This window comes from Oryzias melastigma, linkage group LG10 (genome assembly GCF_002922805.2).
Source record: "Oryzias melastigma strain HK-1 linkage group LG10, ASM292280v2, whole genome shotgun sequence".
In the NCBI taxonomy this organism is placed as follows: domain Eukaryota; kingdom Metazoa; phylum Chordata; class Actinopteri; order Beloniformes; family Adrianichthyidae; genus Oryzias; species Oryzias melastigma.
This window is the reverse complement of record NC_050521.1, coordinates 4,234,894-4,252,610: the sequence shown is the minus strand read 5'-3', so window position 1 is coordinate 4,252,610 and position 17,717 is coordinate 4,234,894. Positions and strand designations below refer to the sequence as shown.

Genomic DNA, 17,717 nt, shown 5'->3' with positions numbered 1-17,717 from the left:
CCAATTTTTTAAACTAAAATACCACGATTGACAAATGCGATCATGTTTTTTTCATCTAAACAGACAGAAGAGATGAGAATACAGTAAACTCACTAACACAACAGACACTGAGACACACACAGATCAACGTAGTGGGCTGACTATGGAGCGAGGTTTGTGGTTTTTGGTGTCGGATGGCAAAAAAAAGCTGTAAATACCCACAGTGAGCAGAAGCGCCTGCCGACTGTCCCGGAAGAATACGTGTCTGGTGTGAACTGGAGGTGAAGCGGACTCCGCACGCACTCCGTGTTGTTTTATAATAGTTACAATAAAACATACTAAATGACATTTTATGCATATCAGTTGACAATCTCTGAAAAAAAATTGAACTTTTGACAAAATAAAGAATAAACAGATTTACTGAAATAATGAGATCATCATTTATATATGTTACGTCTCTGAGAGACTTCAACACCACAACAAGCTGCTGTCAGTGTGGCCCAATTTATTTAACCCCTTAACACCTGAGACGTCGTTTGTGAGACTTGGACACAAACTTTTGAATATCCTGTAACTTTTCAACCTTTAACACATAATTCCAGTAGATTGTGAAGGAGAAAAGCGGCTCATCGAGTTACAGTAAATCAAAGAACATAAACATTGGAGCTCTGGTGTTATTATTTTATATCACAATAACGATATATATCATTAAATACCACAATAAAGTATATTTTCAGTAATTCTATTTTAAAACATGTCGAAAATTCTCTGACTTTATTTTTCAAGTAACATATAAATGAGAAACATTTTTTAAAGTGTACAACAGTTTCAAGTTTCTTAGTAGGAAAACACATTTTTGCACAAAAGTTAAGCAATAAAAAATAAACAAATAGAAACAATACAAACGATGGAAGAGAAATGGCACAGTAGACATTTTTCTATCGCTCACACTATGTATCGTGATATCGCTAATCTCCATTATAACATGCACGTCACATGACTGAGACCTGCTGATATGAAGCGTGGTTTCATTTTCACCTGAGGAGGGCATGGCTCCACACAGGCTGGGCCTCATTCCAAATGCATGTTCAGGGATGAGGAGGAGAATGATCCGGACCAGTAGAGCCGTCACTCGTCTGTTTCAGAGGAAGTTAGTAGTAAATGATGGAGAATATTGTCTATAGACAAGCTGCTGCTGCAGCTTCTGTCTGTCCTGTTCTTCAGGGACATTTTAATGTTGCCATCAATTGTTTTTTGCCACATTCACTTATTGCCGATTTGTTTTGAGAGAAAGCCTTTTTGTTCCCTCTTTCTTTGTTTAGATTGTCAGTATTTTACCGTCTGGCAGGGTTGGAGGTCACTTTGAAATCTTCCACCTGACTGACGTGAACAGAAACACACATTTGAAACAGGAAAAAGGAGCAAAGACCCCACAGAGATGGACAAGCTAGGGCTCGGTATCAGTTATAATTTGCAGAAACAATTCGATTCACAAGAGCCTGAATCGATTCGATTCTTCAATTCAATTCAAGTTTGAGTTTACACATTGAGACACATTTGTTTATAAATACATTAATATTCTACTACATGTTCTGAATATATTTATACTAATCTGATCCAGTTCTCATACTGTAAATGTATCAGTGAAATAATGAGATTGTTAACATCATACAGTGTTACATGGATTCTCTAAAGGAGAAGTTCTAACTAAAATGTTCAGATCATTAACATTGGAAACATTGTTCTGCTTCTCCTGGAGGACGTTTCAGTTTGGACACTAGGTGGAGATTGCGCTACAGCATTACACCTTATTCCAGAGGAAGAAAAAAAAATGAGGAAAAACAATGTTTAGACTACAAATAGTTACTTTAAGCAATATTTCCTTAAAAGATTTTGTATAATTCATGTCTGTGAGTTTATAAAGATGTTCATTTAGTCAGAATGTGTGTTTAGCACTAGCCGCCGAATTCTTTTAAACATTAGTGTCTAGCTAGTGGACTTTAGCTTTGTGCTAAATCGATTTATATTTCTTGTGAATCTATTATTGATCTTTTAAGCTTAAATTGATTCAGATCAATTAATCGACTTAATTAACCCAGCCTTAGGACAAACTGAGACTGTAGGTGTGCTGAGGAAGCTAAAGGCATGCACTCAACCCAGTTTGAATGGGACATCTGCTGTGAGGGCGAGCGCGGTGCTGCTGCTGCACTGAAACTGAACACAAGATACGCAAAATACTGAGATTTTGAGGATAAAATGATTACAATCATAAACACGTAAACTGGATCTTTAGCACAGATCAGACCACAGATTATTTTATTATTAGAATACATCTCATGATGGCAGGTGAGGTACTGCCTCACCTGCCCGCACGTCCCTGATGTGTACACAGACGTGCATGTGTTTGTGCCAGTGTGAGTGAATGCAAGCGTTTGTGCACATATGTAAGACAGAATGTAAGACAGAAGATGTTTCATAGTGAAGGGGGTTTCTGGAGCTGCAGCTGAACACGAGAATGACCTCATGCTCTTCTTATTAGATTGGTTGGGGGGTTGCTCTGTCTCCTCTCCATAAAGAGGTGGTAACTCACACCATGGAACTACATGCACAAGCCAGAATCTGCTGCTGGTCGCTCTGATGAAAACATTATGAGCAAAGTGTCTTCACTTATCAGTTATTTCACCTTTCTATCAGCTGGGTGTAAATCTCAGATGTTCCTGACATTAAATCAAGACAAACCCCAAAATGCAGGAGATTTGACAAACTGCATGATGGGAAAGCAAAACCAACAAGTAGCAAGTTCACTTTAATGCCCTCCGGCAAAATCTGGGACAAGAACTGTTTAGTTTCAAGAAGTTAGTGTTCACGGACTGAAAGAATTTATTGTTTCAAGAAAACAACCATAAAGCAAATATCTTATTTTAATTTTTAGTAAGCATCTGTTTTCACTTATCAGAAACAGGAAAACCTTTTTTTTAATTGTCTTGTGCAGCAGCTGAACAAACATGTCTGAAGTGAAGGCCTCTTGTGTTGAACACATTCTGATGTTAGAACAAAGATTTATGCAGCTTCTGACACATGAGGTGTATATTTGTATAAACCCTTTTTGTATTTGGGGCTAAACTTTATTTATCTTTTGTTTTTGAGGATTTTATTGTGGACAAAATGGAAGAGAGAAGGAAGATGACGTGGGATTATAGAGATGAAGTACAAGGATACAAAATCTCACAGACTTCTGTGGAGACATAAACAGTTGTTACTCAGTCACCATTCTTGCTCTGATACATTTTTAATCTTATTTTTTTTTCATACTTTTTCTTGAATACACATTATATAAGTTTCAAACTGCCTCAATCAAAGCTTGTGGAGTTTGCTGGTCCCCAAAGTTCTCAGTGTTGTATTGGCAGATTTCAGATTGCACTGATGTCAACGTCAGGCTCCAAAATGGTGTTATCTGTATTTAGAAAAACAAGGACTGAGTTAACTTCATGTTGTTGTGGCTGGAAGAAATTTATTTTTATGGGTGATATCACTCAGTTCTCAATGGATCATCCTCATTAAAAAAGTCATTTAAAAATGAGGTTTTCTTTTTTAATGACACATTAAAAAGCAGGAAGAAGTGCAGTGTAACAACGCTCCGCCCAGGATTTGCTTGCGAGTCACCTCAGCAGAAATTCAATAATCTGCATTGCAGGGCAAGAAGTGCCTGTCTGAAGCACAGAGACATGCTGAACCTGGTGAAAATGTTTTCTCAAGTTCAGAGATTCTTCTTTACATGCCTGCGGTCCTCTAACCCCTGAACTCTGGCTCCTCTGCTGTGACACAACTGTGCCCTGGATAACAAGGGCCTGCTGGAGCTTCTGGTGAGGAGGAGGCAGAAGAGACTGGATGGGGCCACAAACAGACAAATGTGTGACCTCAACAATTCTGAAAACACTTCTACACTAACTGAAAGTGTGTGTTTGTACTGTGGGAGTAGCTATCATGGGAATGGAGAACCACATTAACATATTGTAGCCTAACAAGTGCAGGATCACAGGGGCGTTTTTGATGGGATTCCTGCATCCTCTGATGTCTGCAGTCCTGCTTTTTGATCAACTCCCCTGAAATCTGATCCTTCCATCCTAAACAGCTGATGCTGAATCAGCATTTGCTGCCCTCAGTGAAGGTGCAGGCTTTCAGACAGACTTGTGAACAGAAATGTCCCGTCACTCACTAATGAATTCAAAAAGTTCTAAACATTCTATCTCATGTCAGAAACCTTTTCTATGTGAGGATATTTCTAAGGTAATGTTCCATATTAACATTGTTTTTCTTTTTCTTTGGACCTTTTCAGCTCTTCCTGTTCCAGCTGCTGAGAGGCTTGTCCTACATCCATCAGCGATACATCCTCCACCGGGACCTGAAACCACAAAACCTGCTCATCAGTGACACTGGAGAGCTCAAGCTGGCAGACTTTGGTGAGCAGGCAGCAAGCTCTACTCTTTTATTATTGTTTTTTTTTTTTGTTTGCCCGTCAGGCAGATGTAAGATTTCCTGTGAAAAGCTGCAGCTCCTGAATGTCTATTTGTGTGATTTAGTCCCAGCTTGGATTCATCTTGTGTTTGACTTGTGCAGCCACTTCTCCTGCTCATCCTTAGTGTTCAGAGAGGACAAACACAGTCACACTTCTTCTGTTCTGAAGCAGGAATTGAAGTTATTTCTGGATATGTTTCCCACAAATATGCCAACTGATGTGGAGTCACGTAGTTTGCATTCAAACATAAGGTTGTAAACGAACCCAAAACTCAGCAAAAGGAGATCAACAGGTCACCTCTGCCTTGCTAAAGATTTTGGCTGGAGAATAGTAAGCACATGCTATAAATGCCATGCTCTGATTTTAAATGGATAAAAACTGTATATATATATATAATGCCTAAAAGTGAAGAAGAATACTGGGTCTGAAATATGTCAAGAGTTTTCCCTTTTCCTCTGCACCTTGAGTGAATCCCACTCCTCAGTGGAGTAGACATCTCACAGCTCGTCTCTGGGGCCTCTTCAGTGGAAATGAAAAGTATTTTGACCTCTTAAATGTTTCCCTCTTATGTATCATTGCAACCGTTTGCAAAAATCAGGAAAGTTCATTTGACTCCTCAGTAATGTATTGAATGAACCATCTTGACAGAGAAACTCTCAGATGCAGAAATTTTAGCAGTTTTACAAAAAACAAACTGGAAAATCTCACGGTCATAAGTAATCCGAGCCGTAGCTGGGTATCGAATAGAAGCACCCTTTAAAGAACAGTCATGAGTTTCCTTAGGATTAACACAACTGGTTTGTCACACCTGGACACGGGGATCCTCTCCAGCTCGGTCAGGTTGAACGTTGGTGCACAGCCATTTTCAGGCCTCCCCAGAGATGTTCAGTTGGTTTAGGTCGGGGCTCTGGATGAACCGGTCAAGAACGATCACAGGCTTGTTCCGAAGCCACTCCTTTGTTTCATTAGCAGTGTGTTTGGGTCATTATCTTGTTGGAAGATAAACATTTGACCAGTCTGAGATGCTGTGCCCTCTGGAAGAAGTTCATCTTCTAACACATCTTTGTACTTTGCTGCATTCATCTTTGATACTTGTAACCGGTCATCCTAAGCATGATACTGCCACCACCGTGTTTCTCTGTTGGGATTGTAGTGGGCAGGTGATGAGCAAAGCCTGGTCATTTCCACACACGCTGCTTAGAATTAACACCAAAAAGTTCTGCTTTGGTCTCACCAGACCAAAGAATCTCATTTCTCGTTGTCTGGGAGTCCGTCACGTGTTTTTGTCAAACTCTGTGTGGGCTTTCATATGAGGAGAGGTTTCTGTCATAAACCTCAGACTGATGGAGAGCTGCAGTTCCAGGTGACTCAGTGGAACTTTCTCTCGTCTCCGTACTGCATCTCAGCCACAGTTCAAGGGTCAAGGTTTTTATTTGTGTGTATGCATCAACATACAATGAGACACATTGGAAGTCTTGTGCAAAGTGATCTTTAGGTTCTTCGTAACCGCTCCCACCAAAGATCTTCTCCCACAGTTGCTCATTTTGACTGGACAGCCAGATCTGGGAACAGTTCTCAAACCTCCTCCACTTGAAGGTTCTGGAGCCCACTATGCTCCTAGGAACCTTGAGTGCAGAACTTGGCCAGGCACTGATGAAGACACTGTGAGCTGGAAGATCTTCTATAGACAGGTGTGTGGCTTTCCTTAGCAAGTCCAGTCAGTAGTGCTGGACGATATGGTGATACAAACGGGTCTATTGTGCCATTTCTCTTCTATCGTTTATATTGTTTCTAACCTAATTTGATCAATAAGAAACACTTTCAGCGACAGAGGAGTACGTCTGTGATCTGGTTACATTTTGGATTCAAGATGTTTGATGATGAGCAGAAGACAGCAAGATGTAAACTATGCTAGGAGGCTATTCCCGCGCCGATGCTAACACAACAAACCTTCTATCACTCATGAAAGTCCACGAAATGAGCATATGAGATTACAAAAAAATAAGAGATAAACCAAGCTGTGGAAGAGCGGGAGCAAGTTATTAAGAGCAGGCAGTCTTTCCCATAAGGGATGCCATACAAGAAAACGTACCACTAAAAAGCCAAAGTTTTCATTTTATTTGTTTATTTTTATTGCTGAACTTTTATGAAATAAATTATTTTTCTATTCAGAAACTTGAAACTGTTGTGCACTTTAATATGAATTCATGTTTTCAATAAAAAGTAAATGTTTTTTGTTACTAATTTAGTTTTGGTACCTTTGATTTTTGAAACAAATGTGAAGACTGCTGTCCATCAGCCACATCTGTTCTCATTTGATTTATTTTGCTGCATTAAAATGTTTCTCAATTGTGACTATTCAGTTATCTGGAACTTAAAATAGTCAAAAAAGTAAGTTATGACATTTTTCAGAAAATAACTAGAGATATGCTTTATTGTTGTATATCATGATATTTATTGTTGTTGTGATAAAAAAGAATTTATATCGTGATATACACGTTTTTCTGCATCGCCCAGCACTATTAATCAGTTTAATGAACACAGCTGGACTCCAGTGAAGAAGTAGAATCATTTGGAGGAGGATCAGAGAGAATGCACAGCTCTGACTTTAATTTGAGTCACAGCAAAGACTGAATTGTAATGATAATGTGATTTTTCTGTTTTTCTTTTTTTGTAAAATTGCAGAAATGTCTGCACCTCTGATTTATTTCTCTTAAGATGGTTCACTTAGTACATTCCTGAGAAATCCCATGAACTTTCCTGATTTTAAGAAATAGCTGCAATAATAAAGAGGCAAACATTAAAAGGGGTCTGAATCCTGTCTGTACCACTGTGTGTCCAGTTCAATAACTGAGACTGAGAAACGGTGGCGTGGCAAACCTCTGCAAGCAGGACCAGCTTTCTGTGCTGACAGTGGAAGCGAGGAGTTCACAGAAACCAAATCAGCAATGTTCTGGTGACAGGAACCACCGCTGTGCTGTGATGAGGTCCCTAAACGCTTAATACAGTACCAGAGAGCTATAGAACTGCACAGGTCTCAAATACTTGGGAAATGTGCTGAAAAACATCTCGATCTTTAAAGCAATTTGGTTGAAGAGAAAAACAGAAATATTTCACTCAACGATAAAAATGATTCCTTCAATTGAAATTCTTGTAATTTTGCTGCTCAAACTGTGTGTTTGTCTATGTCCTTTCATTCGTTCATTTTCACCTTGACTCTGGTCTGTCCCTTCATTCGTCTCACCTCTCATCTCTGAATGAACCCCCCCCACACCCATCCATCTTTTCTCCACCCTCCTGTGCCCTCATCCCTCAGCACAGACAGATGGCAGCAGGAGGCAGCAGGGAGCTTCATCAATATTGCAAACCTTGTATGAATGTGGAATCATTACTGTGAGGGAAACGGAAGCAAACGAGCTTCTCTGGACGGGTTCTGTGAGGCTGGAGCTGCAGCTCCTCAGCAAACACACAGCAGAGCAGGACGGGTCCCAGCCTGCAGCTGCCAGGAGCCTGAAGGCTGTTCCAGTGGGTGGGTGTGGGAGGCTGCATGGCCCCCTGTGGTCTTTGGCCTTGGCAGCAGGTACTAAGAACTGCCAGCTGAGGCCTGTGGCTCTGGTCGGGGCTCTGGCTGAGCTAAATGAAGGGGGCGGAGTTAGCAGACAGGTCCCGCTGATAAGAAGTAGGGAGGGATAAGGAAGTGACTAGAACAGGGTTAGATCTGACATGTTTTTGGTGGATTAGATGTAGAATGTCAAACAAAGAATTTCTTTTATTTAGTTATTTATTTTTAACTAATTCTGCCTTTAAACAGTTCTGATCCAGGTTTTGTGGTCGTCCTCTGACTGAGCAAGACTAAGAATGGATCATCATGTCAAATGATGATTAGTGAAGGAGTCCCACTGTGACAGCTATGGAGGAGCTGTCTGTCAAAACTTGCTTCATGATTGTTTTGGGAACAACTTTGATCTCAAAGAAACATTATTCAATCTTCAATAAAACGCTGCACATTAAGAAAACACCAGGAACAGATGATAATAAAACATTAGATGTATGGATTTGCACCGCAGATAAAAAGTTAGATTGTTGTGCATAAAGAAGCCAAGGAAAGATTGAAAAATCTGTTAAAGGTATCAGATTAAAGATGAGACATTCTTTTAACATGTCAAAAAAAATCTTTATCTCCATCATTTACCCCTTCAAAATAACACAAAATAAAATAATGGTGTGTGCCAAAGTTTGGGCTTCCTGCAGAGTTTATAGTATGCCCCGCCCCCTTTGGAAAAACTGAGACCTGTCAGTGACATGGATTGTTTATGGGGCTATATCCGCTCCAATATTATTTGAAACCAAAATAAAACAAATTGGTGTTTGGCCAGAAAAAATATAGCTTTCTGCTGTTCCAAAATAAACTTAATTATTTTCAGCTTCAAATGTTCTGTTTTTTTAGGTTTCAAAACTCAAAATTTTCATTTAAAACTTTTTTTGCAGTTTCAACTTTTTTTTTTTTTTCAAATCAGAAAATTTCGATTTCAAAACTTTTGGCCCCGTTGTGGCACGTTGGGGCGGGGCTAACACGAAGGTCCAATCAAAATCGATGAGGATGGTAACTTCAGTCCCGGTGCATTCACTGACTCTGAGAACTGTGATAATTACCGTCAGAAAATGTCTGTTTAGTCTGTGCTACCATAGTCGGAAGTTGTCTCAAGACAGGTGTAAAAAGCAGTTTTATCGCGCACAAAATACTGTTCTAGCCCGTTCAAAGTGCCATCTTGTTGTGTTACATACAGGTGTAGAAAACATCCTAACGCTTGCATAAAATGGCTAAAACACTGTAAGAGCCCAAGTTATGTCCCCTGACCGCGCTTGCACTTTAACTTTTTCTCACGCAGGAAATGTGAGTTTGAGCCTCACGGTTTAACACAACGGTTTCTTCATGTTCACCATCTCTTTCTTTTGTCGACTTTTAGCATCATTATTGTTTTGATTAATGTACATTTTTTGCTCTTTTTTTTTTTTTCTTTTTAAAAGTATATAATATTACAATAAGTATATAATAAATGTTTGCAATCATGGTTTGCAAAGACAGGTGATTTCAATCTCCAAGATTTTCAATAATCTGAGTCATGTGACCTTTCTCCACCAATCAGCATCATGGGTTCTTCCAGCATTTGTCTGGAAGACTGAAACTGAAAATAGTTGATGCTCACAAAGCAGGAGAAGACTGAAAGAAGATAGTAAAGAGTTTTCAGATTCCAGTGTCCTCTGTTCAGAATGTCATTAAGAAATGTCAGTCAACGGGAACAGTGGAAGATCAAGAAAACTCGCAGACTGAACAGCTGCAGGGTCCAAGGTACTAACTCTGCAGAGTGTTCAAACTTTTGAACACACCATTATTTTGTTTTCTGTTTTGAAAAGGTAAATGATGGAAATAAATTGTAATTTTGTTTGACATGTTAAAAGAATGTCTTATCTGTTAGCTGATGCCTTTAGAGGAGTTTTCCATCTTTTCTTTACAATATTACCTTTTATGTACGGTGCCCAGACTTTCAATCTCCACTGTATATCTAGGTTCTTAACAATCCATCCATCCATCCATCCATCCATCCATCCATCCATCCATCCATCCATCCATCCATCCATCCATCCACCCACCCAACCATCCATCCATCCATCCATCCACCCACCCACCCATCCATACATCCATACATCCATCCATCCATCCATCCATACATCTATCCATATCTGGGATTGTTGTTCAGAGCTTCACAAGTGATAAACTAGAAATGAGAGATTCCTTTTCTCTCCACTGGAGTTTAAATCCTTCAGTTTAAAGACTTAAAGGCTTAGTAATGGGGTTGTGGGTCATTTTCGGTGTTAACTGTATTTCGCCTTATATTTACCATTTCCAAATGTTTTGGCGTGTTTTGAGCAAGAAATATTGAAATAAAACGGCATTTTTGAGGCCAAATTTGGCAAACCTGTCTCTTCCGGGTGAAAAGCTCCGTTTTGGTCACGTGGTGCGTGTGACGTCAGAGGGGTCAACATAGCAAGATGGCTTCTCCTTTGCGTGTCGGAGCTAGCGATAGCGGCGATATTTCAAGGTCCACAATTCTGTCTTCAGACTCAGATTGTGGAAACATTTGTTCTGAAAGTGACGCTGATTCAGAGGCGCCGGGTGTTTGTGGTTTGAGGACTGTAAAGCCCTATCAATTCGAGCCGGCAGCGCGTAGAGTAAGAGCTCACAATCTGGCAATGACACTGACAGTGACGCTGAGAATGAAAACGAAAGCTGTCCGTTTATCAGAGCCATACTCGAAGCTGGAATACGTGGAGCATCTCGTGAAGCTTTATTTACAGATTGGAACCTTTTGGTGACTCTAAATCAAATCATCAATGACGCTGACTATCCGGGTTGGTAATGCAGAGTTTCATATGCAAAATAAAGATCTTAGAGACATGTTTGCAGGACCGTCCGCCACTTTATTATTATTTATTTATTCACTTATTTATTCACTTTATTCACATACCCAGAAGCTCTTTCACCATCTTACTGCATGTCTCTGACATGCGCAGAAACCAAAGTAGAATGTAAACAGTGCTCTGTACGCCCCGTTCTCCACATGAATCGTCCCGTTTCAACACACAACAACAACAGGGGATGACAACAGTCTGTCACGTTAGCTAAGTACACTGAAAATTCCGAAAACGATTCCTCTTCAGATGAAAGCATCACACAGAAATGAATGAGATCTGATCTTTCACGGAGGAAGAAATGACTGGTGGACCGCTGCGAGTGTCGATGGTTTCATCAACGGATCCGCAGAGATCCTGCAAGCCACCATCAATGATTAATAAACTGCAAATCAAACAAAGAAACTTCCAAACATGTGCAATGTTTTAAACATTCAGTTTACCTGTTGAAATCAGAAGCTTTTCACAGTTTAGTCGGTCTGGTTCTGCTCACAGTGTTCATTCACAATAGGCTCATTTCGATTGTAAATCTCGTAAATTTATGACTTTAAAAGTCATAATTTTATTTATTTATTTTTTTGGTGGCCCTAATACTCCGTCGGACCATCACACCGATGTTTATAGAATTCAACTTTGCCGCAGCGCACACACATACATGTATCTGCAGACACCCTGGGTCCGCCTGCATTCTGCTGCTGGCGCTGTCTTACCCACATGACGTCAACGTGTCACATGACCCAAATCGAGCCGTTTCTGAAGCGGGGCGAAATGCGAGTGTGATTTGTCGTTTAATTTGTCAAATTTTACAAAAACCTGCGTTTGTCAACGGTAATTATTTGTTATTTTTGATACATTAGAACATATGGAATATATCTTGTTCCTCCACTACAGCCTTTTAGCATTAGCCTAGCCTTTTATTCTATTTTATGGTGGTTTTATCTCTGTTTTAAAATTGTTTTATTGATTTTATCATTGTTTTTAAATTGTTTTACTTGGTTTTATGTCTTTTATCCTTTTTTATGTTTTACTATTGCACAGTGCTCGGTTTCTGTTTTTCCTTGTGTACAGCACTTTGGGCCTCCTTGACTGGTGGTGGAAGGTGCTTTATAAATCAATAAATGAAATGAAATGAAAATAAATATCTGGATACTTATTTTAACTTTGTCCCAGGCCATTACTAACACTTTAAAGTTTTTTTCTAAAATTCTGACTGTAGTTTTTCTTCCCTCAGGCTGACCCATTCAGAGAAGGAGGTAGAAAATGAGTGTGCCTTAGCAGAAAGACTGCTGTGTATTTGTAAAGGTGCTGTTCCTGATGCCTCACCTCAGGTGTTTGCACCAATGAAAGCAGCTGCTGAGTCTGCTGCAGACACTCAGTGTGTGACTGTGAGCTGTCTGTGAGCTGTCTGTGAGCAGCTGACACTTCACATGGACAACTGTCGACTGTCTTTTTCTTTTGCTTTCTAACCATAAAGATTCTTCCTCAGAAAAGCTGAGCTGGTCAAATGCCGCCAGACTTCCACCCAGATGTTCCTCTCCAGCTCCTCACTTTTCCCTGACTGTAAACATCAACCACATTCTGTAAATGAGGCTTTGAGTAGCTCATGTGTTTCAGATCAAGGACGTGACTAATGAAGGCCAGCTAAGCACAGCACAGCTGCTGGTGGCTTTTGTTTGTGCTGCAAAGCTGAGTGTTCCATCAAAGCTGCTTCCACTTCAGAAGTTCTGAACCCAAACTGCTACAGTATCATCTTTCAAACTGCATCACTCTCTGAAGCATTTTTAGAGTCTTAGGTCTGTTGGTTGGTCCTGTCTGGGCGGAGCTTTCTGTCACACTCACAAAAGAAAAAAAAGAAAGGCAAACTTTTCCTCTGTCCTCCTGCTGCTGAAAACTGCTGTGTGTAGTCTTTGGAGGCTCCAGAACATGATCAAGATAAAGAGAGGTTCTCACTGGTGTTAATAAATGACACCTCCTGCCTCCTTAAAGACCCACTCCAAAGAAAATGTTTGTTAAACATGTTATGGTGGCATTTTATCTTGGATGATGGAGGATGCGTGTAAAGAAAATTACAGTATGTGAGAAACATGTAGTGAATCAGAAACAGACTAAAATGTTATAAAAAAAAAACGGCTGTAGATGTAGAAGCTATAATGGCAAACCACCAGCTCCCAGACCAACAGATCCATGAACGTCTTTGTTTTCCTCGTCTGAGCTGGAATCTGGATCAGAACTGTATGGCTGGATCACTTCAGTATTTCTCACCATTTTTTGCATCACTAATGCTAGATTGAGGTTGTGAGGGCTGTAAGCTAGAGTGAGAGTGTAAACAAAGGGATTATGGGAAGTGGGGGAAAGCTTACTCTGCACCAACAGTCAAAGAACGGCTGCCGTTCTGTAGAAACTATGTCCTAGAGAATGACAGCTTTTTGATTTTGGCTAAACACAGCAAAATCCTAAATGGTGTTTACTTGTATAGCAGTTTTCTACCTTCCTTGAGGGCCCAAAGCGCTTGACAGTCCCAGACCCATTCACCCATTCACACATTCACACACTGGTGGCGGCTCCGCTGCTGAACACTGGCACCAACCTCCCGCCAGAGGCAATTCGGGTTCAGTGTCTTGCCCAAGGACACTTCAACACATGGGCGGGCAAGGTGGGAGTCGAACCTACAACCTTCTGATTAGAGGTCAATCGCCCTAACGCTGCACCACAGCCGCCCTAAACATAATTTATTCATAATTAAAAGACCAATGGGAACTCTTTGAAAATAGATCATACGACGATTGAAGTGGACTGTGGGTGAGATGATTTCCATTATCAGAAATGAATGGATGATGCAAAGGCTTAAACATCTGAGGCAAATATAGGGTTAGAACCTTAATTGTAATCGAATAGGTCAGTAAACAGTGTATAAATACATTATCTATAGTCGCGTTTCCATTAACTCTGAAATTTCGCAAATTGGAATTTCGATAATAAATTCTCCTAATGGAAACAAGTTTTTGAAAAAAACTCGCATTTTTCGAAAAAAAAGTTTTTGTGTTTGGAGGAGGTGGTAATTGGGATTTATCGAAAAAGATATTTTGATCAAAACTGTAATGGAAACACTTTTTTCGACATACATACTCTTCTCTTTATGAGGAGTCTGCTCTGAACGCTGCACAGCCGGTGCTTCAAGAGGTCACAGCGTCACAGCTCTTTAGAAACTGTAGTCATACAGAATCGCGCAGCAGCTCCTCCTCCTTTCCTCATCACTTCATCTGCAGACGCACTTTTGCAGCTTGGAGCCTGAAGTCTCATGAGTGCGAGAGCCGTGACAGAAACTTGAATTTATGTTGTGTTTTCAAACAGAAAAAAAGGTCCAGATTCTTTCCTGTTACAATGCTTTTTCTTTTAACCGCTGAACAGGCTTCTCACTCCTCTGAGTCGAGCTGCGCTGCACGCCCCAGACAGAGCTGTGACGTCACCCAAATGCTCCTTTTAGTGAATCAAAAAAAAAAAAAACGTGTTCTCATTCATCGCCCTGTTTTTAATGACTTATCGCATGAGTTGGTTTGTGCTGTATCGCAAAATTATGATTTAATGGAAATGGTGTCATTTCTAAAATGTTTTTTGGAATTCCTAGAATTTCGATAAAGTTTTGCGCTAATGTGTAATGAAAACGCAGCTATTGATTTCATGAAAAGAGCTGAAACGTAGTGAACAGAAGGAGTCCAGTCTTATGGTTCAGTGTGGCCTTTCAAGGCTTAATGTCCCAATAAAGGATGTCAGGAGGACATAAAGAAGAAATCATAAACTGATGAAATGATGCAAACTTTAGCAGATTTTAAGATGGCTGCAGGAAACGTTCATGACCACGAAATGTGCTTACGTAACTGAAGTAGCACCAAGGGAATTCATATAAGAAGCAATTCCGAGTATGTTTATTCTCCACACAGCTTACATTTACGTCTCAAACTCCTACGTGAGGCAGGACACGTCCAGTCTGACCCTCATCAGCTTTACTGCTGTAGCTGGGAGCTTCTCTTTTCACCCATCTCACTGCAGCGAGTGTCAGAATCACTGAGGACAGTTTTAACCACAGAAACAAACCGAACAGCAGACCAGCAGTCCTCATGGCCCAAATACTTGGGCCCTCGTGAGAGCAAAAGCAGCCAGCTGGGCTGAGCCTGCTAAAAGGCTTCCTGTATTCCCATTAAAACACAGAAGCATTGCCAAATGCTGACATGTCTGCAGCCAAGATGGAACACAGACACCAGCCTGGACTTCAGTCCTTCAGGTGGATGGACCTTCAGAGCTGCTGCGCTTCATGCCGAGACTTTGTTGGTTCCGATTCTTCTCTTCCTGAGTTTTGCCGGTATCTGCCAGAGTTACTGTTGAAGCGATGCTGTGGCCCACTTAACTGAGTAGCTCCTGAATTCATTTCTAGAGGCAGAGATCTGTGAATATGAGTAAAGATTTACTTGTGATACAGAAAGATGAGTAAGAAAATGTCCATAATGTCTGGACTGATGATGTCTGATGAGCTCAAACCAAAGATGAATAAACCCAGAGCACAGACGCTGATGACAGTGAAGGGCCAGACCATACCAAAGCCTCATTTCAGGTGGAGAACAGGCTGGTGGAGTGGTTCTGGTGGTGGTGGGACCATAGTAGACAACTGTCTGATCACCTACGCCCTGAACAAATACTTGCCTCTGCAGAACCGAAGGCTACAAAAATAACAATGGTGCCCAGTTTATCACAGGGACAATTTTATAGGCTCATGAGTTACTGTGAACATGTCTGAAGACAGATTTATTCATTTATTACAAGCATTGTTGGTGAAAAGAAAAAAAAAGATCATTATAGGTTGTTTGAACTTAGTTTCATAGATAAAATAAGACGTAGATGACACTCAAATGAATCTGAATACAAATACAATACAAATTCAGACAGTCATCAACCGCCAACCTGGCGGTAGACTTTATGTATCTCAGACAGATGCAGAACTACTGCCGACAGGATGTCTTTAGTTGAAAAGGAGGAAAGATCAGCTCTAACACTGGAACTGGTCTGAAGTCACTCTAGTTTGTTTCAGTTATTTAACAGTCTTGTGGGTGAAACCATTTGGAGACACTCCTCATATTTGTGGTAAAAGGATGTGTAGGTGTAATGTTCTCCTCAGGTGTTTAAATGCAAACATGAGTTGAGAGGATTCAGACTCTGGTCATTTTGCGTTGCATTGACCTGAACTCTGCTGTGATTTGCGTTTGAGAACGGATGTTTGTGCTTGTGTTTTGGCACTGATGGAGCGGTGGCTGAGCTGAGGTTGTGTGAAGAGGGTAGCGCCAACACTAAGCTGCAGTAACGCCCACACAGCAGCTCTTTGCAACGGCAAGGCCGCCACACTCCTGATGATGATGCTTTTTCAGCCCAAACTTGAGCTGAAACTGAACTGGACTAGATTTTTGTTTTTTCGCAGCAGGCGGTAACTCAACTCACCAAAGCAATGGAATAATAAGTGAAGATGCTGGAGCTCCAATGTAGCTTCAGTGAACCTGGAAGAGTCAGAGCAGAGAGGATCTGACTGAAGCTGAAGCAGCTGAGGGGATGGGAACTGAAAACAAGAGTAAACACCACCAGACAGAAATGGAAAACAAACTACTAAACCTTCCAAACATGAAATCTAACTTAACATGAGGCACAGAAACAACAGTAGAAAGACTTGGAGCCTGACAGTTTTCCACACAGTTTTCAAGGACTGTCCTCCTTGAAACACCAATCCCAAGAAGGACAGAAGCTGTAGGACTGCTTAAATAATAAGAGAAGCTTGCTAAGGGCCAGACAGAACCAGGTCTGGTGACCTCAGCCATGAGACAAACTAATGAAAAACCTCTGTAACTATCACACTGCTTAGTTGAATGATGTTGTTCTTCCATTCATTTAAAAAGTAGCACAGTTAAGATGATGGTTCTAGCTTTCATTAGTCTGAGGCATCTTCCAGAAGCAGCACTTTGAAGAGAATAATCATTTATGCTCCTACAGAACACTCCAGACTCCACCAGATCACAGGGAACTGTACAGTTTGTCCAGAGAAGAAAGTGGGTGATCTGTAATGACCATGGGGGGCTGTTCTGTCTGCTGCTGACAAACCGGGCAGATACAACATGTAAGAATGCTCTAAATGGAGCGCTGGTAGAAGCAGTCCATGTGTGAGGCCATTACTCCTTAACCCATCTAAGAACTAGAGGAGGAGTAGTAATAGTAGTAGTAGTTGTAGTAGTAGTAGTCCTACCCATCGTAGTAGTCCTAGTTGTTGTAGTAGTTATAGCTGTAGTCGTACTAGTAGTAATTGTAGTCGTGGAAATAGTAGCAGTAGCCTTGGTGGCTGCATGTGGTGTTGGTGCTCCAGAACTGGACATCCTGATTGTGTATATCTGGAACTTGAAGTTGGAGATGTTCTCCTCATAACTTCCACCCATTAGCAGTGGTTGGATGTCTGTGCCCTTCCCCCTGAGACCATAGTGACATCTTTGTCTCTGTGGTATCCAGGATCAGGTTGTTGTCTAGTGGAACTTCTGATGTCCCTAACAAAGCATGAGGCGAATAGAACCCCCCACCCCTCACCCCCCAGTGACTAGTCACTCCTCAGATACTAAGAAGAGACTTTAAGCATCAGGTGGAGACACCACAGCAGAAATATTTTACCTATTCTGTTAGGTAGTCTGTAAGAGGACCCCGAGTAAAGCGTCAAAAAACAGAGGGCAAG

At 40.9% G+C, this 17,717-nt stretch overlaps 1 protein-coding gene across 3 annotated transcripts in view; it reads left to right on the top strand.

Annotated features, from left to right (window-relative positions):
• cdk14 (cyclin-dependent kinase 14) overlaps positions 1 to 17,717 on the top strand; it is a 172,321-nt gene that overhangs the window by 68,647 nt on the left and 85,957 nt on the right. For all 3 annotated transcript variants that reach the window (XM_024261087.2, XM_024261090.2, XM_024261089.1), the window contains one exon: positions 4,316 to 4,439. In XM_024261087.2, the coding sequence (XP_024116855.1) occupies positions 4,316 to 4,439 (124 nt within the window). The remainder of the gene's footprint in view (positions 1 to 4,315; positions 4,440 to 17,717) is intronic.